Here is a 15,701-nt window from a genome sequence, read left to right as displayed (position 1 = left end):
CTGTAGGACTTAGATGCTTAATGAAACCCAGTTTAGAAAGACTAACTGACATTCCTTAAGCTGACAATACATACCCTGGGAAAAATAACTGTAACTTTCAATTCCAAGCAAAGTGGTCTAGCAACAGTGGTTCTTGAGTAGTTTCTGGTTCTACTTGTGAGGCTTTAAATTGTTCAGAGTCATACTTTGAGCATCAATATGCATTTTATGCACCGAGATTAATGACATCAGTGGAACTCTCAACTGTAGTTCTTCAGAACCACACAATAGAATTTCATCTACAGCATGAATGTCTTGGACTCCTTCCACAGCCATTAATTGTTAAACTGCCAAGCTCATGTCATTATGCAGGGATCCTATTCAATCCAAGGAAAATACAGTAGTATGACTTCAGCTGAATTGCAAAACAAATTCTGATTCGTCCTGTGGTTGGAGCTTTGTAAAATGTTTATATATTTATAATGGGTTTCTATGTAGAGACTGACAGTATCTGATCTTATTTTTTGTGTCAGATCCTGATAATTGACCATTCCAGTATCCACTCTCCCTTCATTTCTGACTAATAGAATCTGGATTTTTAACTAGACACATTAGTAGAATAAAAGACTATATTTTCTAGCTTCCCTTGCAGCTAGACAGGGGCAATGAAAGCAGAAGTAGTAATGTTGTATGGAAGTAGAAAATATTTCACTGGAAGGGGCTCATTTGTACCCTTCTGCTTCCCCTGTTCTCCCTTTTCTGCCTGCCATAAAGTGTGATCAATGGAAATCCAATAAATATCTTGAACCATAAAGCAACTGTAACGGTGGATGCTGTGCATTAGAATGATGGAGGAGAAAGATAAAAACATCCTTCACTCTACCACATCACTGACATACATCCCTGAGCTGTCCACCTTTAGGCTCCTTTAACAGGAGAGAGCAAGACACTTCTATTATGCCTAGTCTTCTGTTATTTAGAGTGTTCTTAAACCGAATTAATATAATGAACATGGAGTTTATTATTCAGTAAAGGCCAGGTGAATTAATAAACTAACTGGGACTAAATATTTGAACTTTTGCAACATCTGAAACTTAAATAATGTATTTAAGACAAATAAAAAGAATTAGTACTTTATCTAAATGGTAACAAATGTACAGGAACAAAATCTTTTACTCATTAAAAATACATACAACTTAAAGAGGAATTTAGATCAATCATAGTCAGTACAATGTGTGGTGTAAACAATAATTAGTGAAATGTGTATTATGATAGGTAACTATCATATAACATATACTTATCAAAGGTAACACAGTGAGCCCAAAAGGTATGGGTTGAAGTTTGTCATACAGACATACTGTGTGTCTTTCTTATTTATTTATTTAGTTTTCCTATTTGTTTTTCTTATTTGATGCTTTTGTGTGACCCATTCATTCTATGTCTATTTATATTGAATAATCAACTTCTGGGCTGAATGGAAGACTTTGGTCTTTCAGCTTTCATGTACAGCACACAGACATCTTAGAAAAATCCCCAGGACAACAGAAAATTATTAACATGCCTTTGATGTCCAGTGAATCCTTTCAAGTCTGATTTTTGCTGTGTACTCTTGAAAAGGCATTAAAATATTTTAAGTAAGCCTAGCAAAAGGATAGAAAATGTTAGATTGTATTGAAAATAAAATCTATTTCTTAGATTGCTTTTGATTATCCAGGCAGAAATTTTGTTTCAGTGTTGCTCTATAATGATAAGAATTTGTGTTTATTGTGATTATTTGATCAGTAATATTTTGTTTTGGGAAATATTCATGTTAAATATCCTACTAGGATCTTAGAGTCATCCAAGCTCCTGTCTACTCCAGTGGTAGGCAGACCTTTGGGAAAACAGTTAAGACTCATTTCTTCTGTATAATCTCTGTATTATTCATTTAATATCTTCAAATCCTTGTTCTGCATTCATATGCTAATATCTGTGGTTGTGCTTATGTAAATTATTGGCACACAGTATTCACTCCAAGTACATAAGGCAGTGTGTAGGTATCACATTTAATTAGAGTGATGTACCCATGATCTCTTCAGTCAGCTACTGCATACTCTTCCTTATGTTAAACACAAGTGGGTAAAGATATTAGATATTTAGGAAGATTATTTTTCTGGAAAACAATTTTTTTCTATCATTAACTTCTCTATTACAAATATACAGATGACCCCTCATTTACAATGGTTCAACGTATGATTTTTTTGACTAACAGTGGTGTGAAATCAATATGCATTTAGTAGAAATCATACTTCAAGTACCTGTATAACCATTCTGTTTTTCACTTTCAATATAGTAATCAACAAATTACATGAGATATTCAACATTTTATTATAAAATAGGCTTTGTGATAGATGATTCCCCAACTGTAGGCTACCGTAAGCATTCTGAGCATGTTTAAGGTAGGCTAGGCTAAGTTATGATGTTCGATAGGTTATGTGTATTAAATGCATTTTCAACTTACGATATTTTCTACTTATGATGGGCCTATCAGGATGTGACCCCGTCGTAAGTCAAGGAGCATCTGCATGGCTATTGAGATGGCAAGATAAAGATACTTACCCCTGTGACATCCATAACCTTAATGGCTGCAAGCTGGCCCGTTTTGACATGACGACCCTGTAAAGGAAAAATAATAACAAAAGATTTAGTTCTGATGACGAATAGTAGCGTTCAATTCCAACCATAAAGAAAAATTGCTTGGATCAGTGCTGTACTATATCAATGGGGGGAGAGAGAAAGACAGAGACACACAGAAACACTATGTCTACTTAGTGGTTATTTTGTAAAACATCCCCAGTCGCTTTGTTTATTTTCACAGTGGGTGTCAAGTCAAATAAAGAATGCAATGATGAACAATTTGGTTCTACTTCCTCTCCAAGGCATTTGACAAGAGCTTAAGTGAGAGAAGGATTTACGTGGAAGGGGAGCTAGGCCTGCGTGGAAAATACACAAATATCTCTCTGTTAGAAAACACTTGGTAGATGAAGAAACTTTGGTTTCTTTCATTCTTAAAATATCCTGTAATGGTTTTAACTGGATATGATTCTGCTATAATTCACCTGAGATTGGTCATTTATCTTTATTTAAAAGGGAACCTAAAATAAAACAGACAGCAATCAATCCAAATTTGTGATCAAGGAGACAGTGTTGAACATGAGGGCCTGCTTCCCCAAGGTGGGCACTTTTGGTCTTGAGAACTACAGTGAAGCAGCAACCACAGGGCAAAATCAGAAGCGCATAGGGAGCGCCAAGGGGGCACTCTCAGCAGAGAATTATTTTCTCTTTGCTTGCTCCTTGAGAAAACACAATGTCTATATGTGACTCTCAGACAACAGCAAAGATGGTCACACTCACTCCTTTTACATGAATTTTATATATAGTTTCCAAAATACATTTTAGTTATTGCTGCTATCAGGCAATAAAATGCAGCTTCTAAGATCAGCTGGGTTCAAAACCTAGCTACATGACCTTAGGCCAGTCCCTCAACCTTCCAAGCCTCAGTTTCCTCATCTCAAAAACTGAAATAATAATACCTAATGCACAGAATTATAGTGAGAATGATATAAGATCATGTATACAAAGTACTTGACAGTGACATATGCAGATTAGCTGTCAGCAGATGCTGGCTGTAATTATGTATGGTCCTGTCTTCTGATTAATTTTAAATGTTGTCTTCCCTACTGAACTATATGTTTCATAAGGCAAGCACCATGTCTCATCAATGATTTCCAGTACCTGGAATAGTAAGGGCCTACCCCATAGATGCTGTGGCATGTTTATGAATTAACAACAGATAAGGAGGCATATATAATTGTGGTGTGGAAAAAGTGATTGGCCTGGTATGATTTAGATTCAGTCGTTGAAGCTCATGAAAATGTGCTAGCTTAGTTGGATCAAATTTCTTAAAAATTGTGGTAGAAAACATTATTGGGTCAATTTTGTAATTGAGAGCTCCTATATCTTCGTGCTCTCGAATCTTTTCCCTTTTTCTGCTACTTCTCTCCCTTACTACCCTAATTTTCCCCACTCCTCTGGTCTTTTAACTTCTGCCCATTCTGCCTGCCCTCTTTCTTCTCACATATCTCAGCTTTAAAAATCTGTTTACTCTGATTCTGGTAGTGCTTCCTTCCGCTTTTGACCCCCACTCTGCTGCTCTTTTTTCCTCCTCACTGGGGAAAGAGCACAAAGAAGGAGATAGGAGGTCAGTAATCCAATATGGTCATAGATACAGCCCCTCACATTTATTTCAACTTTCCTGAAATCAAGGGAGGGGGTGGCGTGTTACCTTGTAAAGAGCCCTGGACCAGAATCCCAGAGGCCCAGTTCTTGTCCAGGCTCTGCCCATGACCATCAGGTGGGTCTGGGCCCTCATTTCCCAATCTACAAAATGTAGGGGGACTGGGCTCAGTGGTTGGTGGAGAGGGCAGTGAGTGGGTGTCAGCACTACCAACTCTTTCCATCCCAACGAGCATGTAGAAATTTAGTTTTCACAAGATTGATGGGGAGAGAAGTGCCACTGCTACAGAACCAGGAACACTAACTTTCTTGCAGAGCAGCAATGCTACCTTTCCTGCAAACCACGAGTCAATCTTGCACAAGGAAGAAGTAGCAACAGCGTCCTCTTTTGAGTCTGTGATGCCGTAATGATGACCCTTGCAAAGGAATCAACAGCTTTGTAACCAACAGTGGACTTTAAAGTAATGGCTATAAATCATGTCTTAAATAATGGCTTCATCTACTAAAGCACTGAAAGAGGGTAGGGGAAATGTAGGCAAATACAGAAGGTCTGTCTGATATTATATAGCTGATTTGCATTGAAATTATTTTAATGGTATGTGTAACAGGATACAGACAAACCACTGGGCATGGCTTGCAAGGCCCTCCAAGAGCTGACCCCCTTTCTGCCACACCACCTTGGCAGGCTCCCAGTTGCTCTTACTCTGTGGACCTTGAGAACAAACTGTTTGCACTTCTATAAATGTACTTTACTGTTTCTTGCCTCTCAGATGGTATGTTTTCTTGGTCTGGGGTGCCCTTTGCCTTCTTGACTCCTCAGACAACTTATTCTCTCTTTCTAGATTCAATTAAAGTACTCTGTCCTCTGATACCTCACTGTCAATTCCTCATCACCTCTGTCTATCAATGAACATGTCCCTGGGTGTATTATTCCAAGGACCTCAAAGGATTAATAGCCCTCTCTCCCTCTCTAGTCTTCCCTCCTCTCTTCCTTCCCCTGTGGCTCCATTTGTAGCCCAACCTTCTTCCCAAATAAAACCTTAAGTGAACTCCCCTGGTTCAAGCAGGGACTTGAGCACCCAACTCTAGTCTGCTCTGCCTCCCAATTCCCCTCACTCCTGAGGGAGTCCCTGAGGCATGTCTGCCAGCATGCACTTTGAGAGACTTTGCTGTAGTTTTTTTAAGTCCTTAAGAAGCAGGAAATCCTCTTTGAGTGAATAATTCGTTACAAGGACACCTCAACACCTAGTTCTTTCCATCAGCAGCCTAGGGCTGAGCTAGCCTATGGTACTGGCCCAAGGCCAGAGACGAGGCAGGATAAAAGTGACCTGTATTACATTTCAAACACAGGCAGTGGGCAGTTCTTGTGGAAATAAATAAAATATCAGCTCTTTTAAAAAACTTAGTATACATGGCTTTTGTTGTTGCTATTGTGTCTTTTGTTTTGTTTTTGTTTGTTTGTTTTTTAAGTAGCCACTATGAAAGTGACGGAAGGTAACACTGGAAAGGAAAACAACATTATGTTTCTTCCATTTTAAATTTCATTTCCCGGCTGAAACAGCAGTTCTCAGTGGGTCTGACTGAATAATACGCCTTGGGATGGCAGTTTGGGCTGATGTGAGATCCCGGAGGTGGAACAATCAGCAGCCTCAGCTCACTCCCAGGCAAAGGCATCCCCACGCTCCAGAGCAGGAAGGACGCTGAGCTGCCACACTTTGCTGATCAGGAAAGGGCCATGAAGCAACTTGCCCAGCGTGAGGTGTCTTTTATATCGCCAGAGAACATCAGGCCAAGTTATGATCCAGATTAAGGCAGACTTGCAGGGAATGGCAGGGAGTCAGTCGACCTAAAGCTCACTAGGAACCTGAGGCACAGTCATTGTAGGACAGTTTTTAAAGAGGCAACTTTATAAAATCAGAAATGAATTGAGTAGGAAGGGCCCCTAAGAGCCTAATGCAGTCCTCTCCTTTTAGAGGCCAAAATCTCACATCTAAACTCAGGACACTTTCTCCTCCATCCCTCTTCTACCATCCAGCTCCTAAATCACAAATTTCTATCACCAAACTTTTAAAATCATGTTTAAAACAAACTTTTAATATTTTACTTAACTTGAAATAAATATCAAATCAGTCATCTCTGCTTTACATAGGATTTTTAATAACTTATTTTTTAATAATTATTTTTTAAATTTGGGGCAGTGCAGCAAAGGGGATGTTATTGCAATAGAATTTTGAAGGAAAAATGTAATAGTACCCCAATTCTAACGTATTTTTCCTTATAAGATAAATTTAAAATGCAAATATAGATGCCATCTAAATTTAGATCTAAAATACATGTTTGAAGCTCGTGCAGTGTTGCATGTCTGTACTCCCAGTGACTGAGGCAGAAGGATGGCTGGACTCCAGGAGTTCGAGGCCAGCCTGGGAAACACAGCAAGATCCCATCTCTAAAATGGACAAATGAATGAATGAAAAAAAAAATACATGTGCAACCAAGAACTGAAAATTAAATTCTGAAAAGAAAACACTTCTAAAAGGAGATAAAAGAGTTAAAAAAAAATTCTCCATGAAAATTAGAGAAAATGTCCTGTCAGACTGCAGTTGCTAAGTCATTTTTTTAATAAAAGGATGAACTAAATTATTTTTTTCCTACTGAAATAACCAATAATGGCAAAATCTAGGGAACACACTAAATCTAGAAAAGTAAAACTGATATTCTGATAGGACCCCAAGCCTAATGTCAGATAATGACCTAAAGCATAAAAAGCATACCCACCAGAAAGGAACAAGAAAGGCATCAAAACAAGGGAGGCAGAGCCTTGGGGCCACTCAGTGCTGGGGGCATGGCTCAGTCTGGTCCTCAGACACACACACACACACACGACTCTGCTCCCCTCTTCCCTTCTTCTCCCTCACTTTTGAGGCAACAAACTATGCTGATCCTTGTTCTACGTAAAATAATTCAACATCCAGGTGAAATCCAAATCACTCAAGTACGATTAACACAACACCCTACTCTTTCAACTCCTCCCTAAAATGAATGCAAGAGAAAACAACAGTTTTGTTTTAACAGCCATATAAGCTTCATCTCTGTTACTGTTGTTATTTTCTAAGGAAGAGCAAGAGGGTTTTTGAGCTGCTAGCCTAAGGCTAGCCCGGAAGACAGAATACTTTCATTTCTAGGTCACCCACATACATTTATTTCTGGCAAAGTACATAAGCAAACCATCTTTTGTTGAAAATTCACACATTCCCCCCGCTATCTTCATCCTCCTGCCCAAGGACCCTCACACACAGGTAGAGAGTGGCTCATTCTCCTTCCTATCTACCCTAGATTTAATCTCCACTTTATTGAGGAAGTCTTCTTCAATTTCCTAATCGCAAATGAGTACTCCACCTTTGTGTTTCCATAGCATCCTATCCCAACCCCACTGATCATAGCCAGCACATTTTTTTTTCAAAACATGCATCACCAGAACCATGAAAATAAATCAAATCAAAATGAAAAAAAAAAGCACAATGTAGACTATGTAGTAATGGCAGCTGTTGTTTTATGGCTCACCTGTTCTGATTCTATCTATCTATCTATCTATCTATCTATCTATCTATCTATCTATCTACCTACCTACCTACCTATCTATCATCTGTGTATCAATCATAGATGCTGCAGTGTGCCACCAAGATTCTTGAGTACAGACTGAAGTACCTGACAACTCTCAGTCAGGTCCCTCTCTGGGAATGGCCCTTAGCCAAAGAGCCACCTCACCCAAGGTCATGCTCCCTCCTGGAGACAGGTGAAGGATGATGGCAACTTGGATTAGGATGGAAATGGTGGAGAATGTGGGAATGGACAGGAAGCCAAATGAAGAGGACTTGGGTATAGATTGGATATGTATTTCCCTTGTGCTTTCATAGTGCTTGGCACAGCAGGGACTCAGCAAATATTTGCTGAAAAACAGACTGAATCAAGGCATGAAATTTGAGGGTTGCATTTGGGTTCTTGGTACCATCCACATGTCTACATCAGTTTCCCTTACCCCCACATTTCCCCAGCCACAGAGTGTATGGGACCAGATAGGGTGGGGTTGTAAGCAGGAATTATAATTACTTTGCTCATAAATAAAAAGCCGAAAGATGGATTTAAGTGGATGAAGTTCTTTTAAACTCTACAGAGAGACCAGAGACCAATTTACTTTCCCTTTCCATAGATCACAGAGAAACCAGAAATTGGTTTTAGCTTTACTTCTGAGCTGTCATGATGATAGCAAACCTGAACTCTGCTTTTCCACTCCCAGTTGAAACTAAAGGTTAGTTAATATCTATCTGGACATCTTTAGGAATGCTACCTTTCTTTGATACAATATGTCTTGAGGCAAAGAGGTAGACAAGACAACTTTATGAAAAGACTCCAAAGATCTTTATGATCAAGTAACATGAATGTTCACAGAGTATACTTGGCACGATGTCCATTCCTGAGTCTTCCCCAGGTTAAATGGAGCCTTTGTGTCTCCTTGGCCTACATGTGCCATTCATTGGTGGCTTAGAAACCCTGCTCTCCGTATGTGCAGAACTGTGATTCAGACTTTATGGCTCCCAGACTTGTGGCAGAGGTAAAGCAAGGCACTGACTCAGGATGGTGCCCAGGCAATTACTCTCCATCTCAACACCACTCACTGTGAATTCCTTTGCTTGGCACCTCTGAGTGACAGAAAATGGATTGTTTTCAAGACTGTTCAGGGGTAGGCCAACTGAAAGCTGAGACTCGCTCACAGACACGAAGTGAGGAAGAAGAGACTAGGTTTCATTTTTCTTTGTTAGAAACTAGGATTCTTCAGTACTCATGGCTGCCAGCTTGGCTCAGTTTATAAATCAAAATGGATGCTTAACGGGAAAAAAATCAAATAGTCACAATTTTTAGCAGACAATAGTTAATGTATGCAGATTCCGTGGCAGGGAGCCTAATGCCTGTACCCAGGAAAGGCACGCACAGCTGAAGTGACAGCAGTGACGAGGCAGACAAGCTGAGGGGTGACGAGAGCTCAAAAGCAGAAGAGCCAGCCTCTGGGCCAGGGCCTTGAGCCAAGAACACACTTCCCAGTAACCTCCTCTCAACCCAAAAAATGAGCACAAAACCAAAGCTCTCACTGGCTCTCATCTAATTTATACCACAGAATTATCACAATCATCTGTGGCTTTTAAAAAATTTTTCATTTATTTGTTTGTTTGTTTATTTATTTATTTATTTAGAGACAGAGTCTCACTCTGTTGCTCAGGCTGGAATACAGTGGCACTATCTCAGCTCACTGCAATCTCTACCTCCTGGATTCAAGTGATTCTCCTGCCTCAGCCTCCCAAGTAGCTGGGATTACTGGTTCCCACCACCATGCCCAGCTAATTTTTGTATTTTTAGTAGAGCCAGGGTGTTGCCATGTTGGCCATGCTGGTCTTGAACTCCTGACCTCAAGTGATCTGCCTACCTTGGCTTCCCAAAGTGCTGGGATTTCAGGCATGAGCCACCATGCCCGACCTCATCTGTGGCTTTTATACATTCATTTCTGGGAGGACTAACCCCCCAGGTGTAGGGGCTCAAAAGATGGGGACAAAATATGTACATGCAGCCAACTCTTCAGCCTCTCCAAATATCCCACTCCTCCACACCCAGCACAATAGCCTTCCCTATCCCCTGAGCCAAGAATGGCACCTGGGGCCATAAACAGCATTCAAAACCCTGATACCTGAACACTAGTCCAAGGTAAAGTTTACATACAACTCCAGTAAAAGGTGAAAAATAAGGACCCAGTGGTGATTTTTTCAGAAAACAAGAGGTATTCAACTTAAGTAGGATTCTTATTTTTGGTGTTAAAATGCCCATTTGGCGTGAACCCGGGAGGCGGAGCTTGCAGTGAGCGGAGATGCGCCACTGCACTCCAGCCTGGGCGACAGAGCTAGACTCTGTCTCAAAAAAAAAAAAAGAAAGAAAAGTTAACAACCATATATTGGTTCCCAGTTTTTTTGTTGTTTGTTTTTTGTTTTTTTGGTTTTGTTTTTGTTTTGGTGGTGGGTGGGGGGTAATAGAGTGAGATTTTAGTACTCCATGAAATCTAAGAATCCAGGAAAAAGTTTTTTAAATGCATGAACTTAGTGATAGTAGAAAGGTCAATAACCCTCTTAAGACACGAAAAAGGTTCTCGATACAACCTGTAAAATGTTAAATGTGAGGGCGTATAGCCCTTAATAACTTACAATAGCCTGTGTGAGTTGTATTGGAACCCACTTCTCTCTCCTCTGGGTACCGTAAGTCCCTAATGCCCTTAAAATGCAGTCTCCCAGGCACATGGCTTCTACACACTAAAACAGAAAGCCCCTCAAAGGCAGGAACTCCACCTTAAACCTGTTTAATCCTCAGACATTGCCTGGGACAGCATCTTGCAAAGGGTAGGTGCTAAATCACATTGGAAAACATCAAGTTTCTAGGCCTAGTGAATCTTGTAAATTGCCACAAATCACAATGAACAGAGATTCCTGTGATCCATCAGGAGCTACACCTGGGAGAATCTTGATAGAATTTGGTGAAATGTCTACTTACGAGTGTCAGAAGCTTAAGAAGAAAGAGGACTATAAGAATGGCTTACGGTGTCATAAATGGAGGGGAAAGCCATGTGATCTGATGTGAGTGTTTTGCTCAACAAGGTTCTGTTTTTGTTTTCTTTTCCAAGTGTTAACTAAGAAAACTAGGTCACTGAAATAGGCCCTGGAGGCTCGCTAGAGACATTAGCATTCTGCATGTCATAATCACAACAGCTTACCAGAGGAAATGGTCAGCGAGAGAAAAATGCATCAAGAGAAAAGCAAGGTCCAGACGCTGCCCTGCCAACATCCATTCACCTCTGCCTCCTCTTTTCCTGAGATGGTACTAACTAGAGGCAGGACGATGCAACTGTTCTTGGAGAAGGAGGACTCATTTTTAAAGATTTCAAATCAATAGCTCCCTCTCTAAGGACTACTTTATGAGGCAACTCTGTCTTCCCCTCAGGACCTCTGGCAGACTCTTTGCTCGCTCCATCCCATCTCCCAGCTGCAGATTAAGAAGATATATTACATCCTCTCCCCTGGCCCTGCACAGGGTTGCCAAATGCAGCCCGAAGCTGGCCCCTATTGTCTGAGATTTACAACCAGGTGATTGGGAGTGGACAGGGTTGGCTTTGGACCACAGACACGATAGGCTGGGGGTTGGGAAAAATAGATGATAATAATAATAAAAAGGCAATGCTGCATTTCATTTTGCCTAATGTATGGCTTCGACAGGAAGCCAGTCCACCCACAGTGCTGTCTCAATCATTTAATAGACTTCTGCAGCAGCAGCAGGAGCAGTCTCCTGTTCAGAAAGAAAAAGGACCACACTGGTGTCATGAGAAAAAACAAAGGCAAAGGACCACAGTGTTCCCAGCTATCATTCTTGGGGTGGCAGGAACACAAATGGGGACCCATTTGGCTCTTTATTTGGGCTTTTGATGAATAAACCCTCTCCCACAGTGTCCTCCAACCTCCAGCAGTTTTAATTAAAACAAAAGAAATGTCAGCAGGGAAAAGACTGGAATATAATTAGGGCCCACCAAATCTAAAGTAATACGGGGGAAAAAGACTAGTAATGAAAGGGAAGCTTTCAGGTTCTTACTGACTCCCTGCTCTGTTACTGACACAAAAATCAATTTCAATAGGCTTTAGTTGTATCTGAGCGGGAACACAGTGACAGATGAAATTTAGTGAGCAACTTACTGGAGTCATAATGATTCCCACCAAAAAAAAAAAAAAAAAAAAAAAAAAGACTACAGTGAGCACTCTCAGCCAAATGTCTCCCCTATAAGAATGGGTGTGTTTATTATACATACACAGAACATGTATGTTATTAAAATTATATCTAAAATTTATATACCTAAAACATATATAGGCTGAGTGTGGTGGCTCATGCCTATAATTCCAGTGCTTTGAGAGGCCAAGGCAGGAGGATCACTTGCAGCCTGGAACTCAAGACCAGCCTGAGCTATATAGTGAGACCCCGTCTCTACAAAAAAATTTAAAAATTAGCCAGACCTAGTGGCATACACCTGCAGTCCCAGTTACTTAGCTGAGGTGGAAGGATAACTTGAGCCCAGGAGTTTGAGGCTGCAGTAAGCTGTTACTGTGCCACTGCACTCCAGCCTGGGGGACAGAGTGAGATCTGATCTCTAAAAGAAATTAAATAAAAAAGATAATATTGTACATATGGAAATATACTACATTGTAAATATGTACATATGGAGAAGAGAGAATTTTAAAAGCAGTTTTTTTGTTTTTGTTTTTTTTTATCTCACAAAATGTAAATTATCTCTCTCAAACCCTTTAAAACAGTGGTTTTCAATGGGGCAACTTTGCTTCCCAGGGGACATCTGATGATGTCTGGAGACATCCTTTGATTGCTATGACTGCAGCTGCTGACAACTAGTGGGTAGAGGTCAGGGATGCTACTAAATCTTCATAATGCACAGGACACCACCCTTCCCCAACAAACAATAATTGGGTCCAAAATGTCAATGGAGTCAAGGTTGAGAAACCATGTTTTAAAAGAATTTGACATTTAATAGGTGTTCAATGAATGCTGAAGTCTATGAAATGACAGATTCTGCAGTAGGCACTAATATTACAAAGATCAAAAGATAAGGTCTTGACCTCAGGGATCTCCCATGGCTTAAGGGAGGCACAGCAGATGAATTGTTCTTTCTTTGCTTAGTAGAATCTTATAGGTGAAATCTTTTCTTAAACCCCAAAAATGTATGTTCTTTAAGAACACGGGCAATACTATACCCAGTGACTTCTGAGACCACTTTGCAACTGACTTTTGTGTAAGAGGCCAATTCTAAGACTTTCCCATTTAAGCAGCATATTCTAAATTTTTTAAAAATCTAATGAAGTATTATTAGGACTAAACGGAACTTGGTTTAACTGGACACAATTCTGGCTAATTATATTAATTTTAGAAAGAACATCCTATTTTCATTTTAAAACAATATTTAGGTCTTAATAACTCTTAAAACTATAAGTAAACCTTCCAGGAGCTCAATTCAGAAACATATTATTTTGTTTGATTAAAATATAAGTCATGTGAACTTTTAAGCTAAAAATATAATGGTCAATGACAAGAGAATAAAGGCGTTTGCCTTTATCCAATGGATGTTCTTCAAATGCAGGGATATAGGAATCTTGCAATTGCTGTAAGTGATCTGTTTCCAAGAAATAAGGAAAGCAAAATTCAATTTTTTAGGAAAAATAAATGAACAGCATTATTCTATATCACTGATACCATTCACCACCTTTTAGGTACTTAAGGATTAAAGAACTCAAGATGGTCAAAGAATAACATCCAAATAAAGACTCTCCAAAGTGTATGAAAGAAATAATTATGGCCTATTAATTGTTCCACCTGCAATAGCAGAAGACCCAGATCTCTGCAAAGGCTGAAAATATCTCTCCCCCTCCAACAGATGTCTTCTGTGTCAGCACAGACTGCATTTGCGATTGTGCTTTCTGAGCAAAGACCTGCATATTGTTCTTTGGGGAAGAGGGTGAGAGGACAAAAAGGACGTTAGAAAACTGAAAGTTGTTTTATAAATGCAGGATGGCTCTTACATATTCCTAATCTTTCAAAGTGATGGCCATCATAGACTACAGCAATTTGTCAGCAAACACATCCATCCCTGGGAAGCTAGTTGCTGGCAGTAAGGAGTCAAGTGCCTCTCAGAAACCTGTACTTTCCCATCAGGACAGTAATGCTGAGAACACTTTGGTCTGAAATCTTGGGGGAGGGAAGAGGGTGAAATATGATGACACACTGAGAAAGAACAAGGGCTCTTTTAAGTAAATATGATCTGCCCCAAGCTCTGGGTAGGCCTGAATGGGAGTGTAGCTGACTAGTTAGTTAATGCATTGATTTATAGCTAAATTTAGCTGCGATCCAACTGTGACCTATCGGGTAGCTTTGTCTCAAGGAGGGTGAGTTTTCCCTGACTCCAGTGAAATTCTTCTCTCCACCACATTTTCATGCCTCCAGTTTAGGTTGACTCATCAGGGATCGTGAGATGGGCAAGGAGAGCATCTTGCTGACTCTTGGCCATCTTCTCTTTTGAAGCAGGTATTTCACATAGTCTAGGAAAGAACTGACTATCTGTAGCTAGAGCTCTGCAGGCCCTATATAGGATGTGGAGGTTAAGAGGAAAGGCTTTGAAAGAGGTATGAGGTTCCCTTGGACTACTTAGTAGGTCTAGAGTTAAACCCTCTAACTGTGTAGAACTGATATAAAACAATTAACTCACTAGGTTGCAGTAGTAAGGATTAAATTACATATGTAGATACACTTGATAGAGTGGCTGGGTAAATGGTGTTATCACAGTGCTTTTAGTGTGACTATGAGGTTCCATTTCTGTTCTCTTCTCCTGTTATTTCCCCCCCAGTCTCCTATTCACCCACATTGCAGGTCTAGCGTCCTTCTCCGTTTCCTCCAATGTACCATGGGGACTTTACATGTCTCTTCCTTCTGCCACACTTGAATGCTCACTGCCTTCAAGTCTTGACTCGAATGTGTCAAAGAGTCTCAAATGACTCTTCTCCAATAGCCTTTTTTGGGCTGCAATATCTAAAACTTCAACTCCACCTTAACTCTCATTATCCTCCTTCCCTGCTTTACAGATCATCTAACAAACTATACAGTTTATTTATTTATCAAGTGTGCCAGGCATTTCCTGCTCTAGGAGGGAAGTGTCTTGAGGGCAGGGCCTTCTCTTTGTCTCGTTCACTATTTCATCTTCAGTAGCAGATCAGTGTCTGCATGGTGGGTACACAATCAATATGTGCTGCATGAATAAATCCCTAACCTCTTTGTGGAAACGCTTTTCCAAGTCCTTCTGTTCTTTTTTTTGTTTTGTTTCATTTTGATTTTTGTTTCATTTTGTTTTGTGACAGAGTTTTGCTCTTGTTGCCCAGGCTAGAGTGCAATGGCACGATCTTGGCTCACTGCAACCTCCACTTCCCGGTTTCAAGTGATTCTCCTGCTTCAGCCTCCCAAGTAGCTGTGATTACAGGTGTGCACCACCACACCCAGCTAATTTTTTACTTTTAGTAGAGACAGGGTTTCTCCATGTTAGTCAGGCTGGTCTCGAACTCCCGACCGCAGGTGATCTGCCCACCTCTGACTCCCAAAGTGCTGGCATTACAGCACTTCTGTTCTCTTTTAAAAAATTCATAGCACTTCTTACTTGAAGGCATAACAACTCTGATAGAACAAGTACTATTATCAGACTTTAAAACTGAGGCTCAAAAAAACCAAGATTTTTCCAGGTCGTATTTTCCTTTCATATTGGCCTTGCATATAAGTCAAGGAAACAATAAGATATTGTCTCTCTCTTTTTAAATTCTATT

General features: G+C 40.2%; 1 protein-coding gene across 5 annotated transcripts in view; it reads right to left on the bottom strand.

Moving 5' to 3' along the window:
- Positions 1–15,701, bottom strand: part of TNIK (TRAF2 and NCK interacting kinase) — a 413,250-nt gene that overhangs the window by 168,404 nt on the left and 229,145 nt on the right. For all 5 annotated transcript variants that reach the window (XM_017851566.1, XM_017851567.1, XM_017851569.1 and 2 more), the window contains one exon: positions 2,578–2,634. In XM_017851566.1, coding sequence (XP_017707055.1) covers positions 2,578–2,634 — 57 coding nt within the window. The remainder of the gene's footprint in view (positions 1–2,577; positions 2,635–15,701) is intronic.

This window comes from Rhinopithecus bieti, unplaced genomic scaffold, assembly GCF_001698545.2.
Source record: "Rhinopithecus bieti isolate Rb0 unplaced genomic scaffold, ASM169854v2 scaffold_33903, whole genome shotgun sequence".
Classification (NCBI taxonomy): Eukaryota; Metazoa; Chordata; class Mammalia; order Primates; family Cercopithecidae; genus Rhinopithecus; species Rhinopithecus bieti.
Note: the sequence above shows the minus strand (reverse complement) of the source record. Positions and strands in the feature narration are given on the sequence as shown.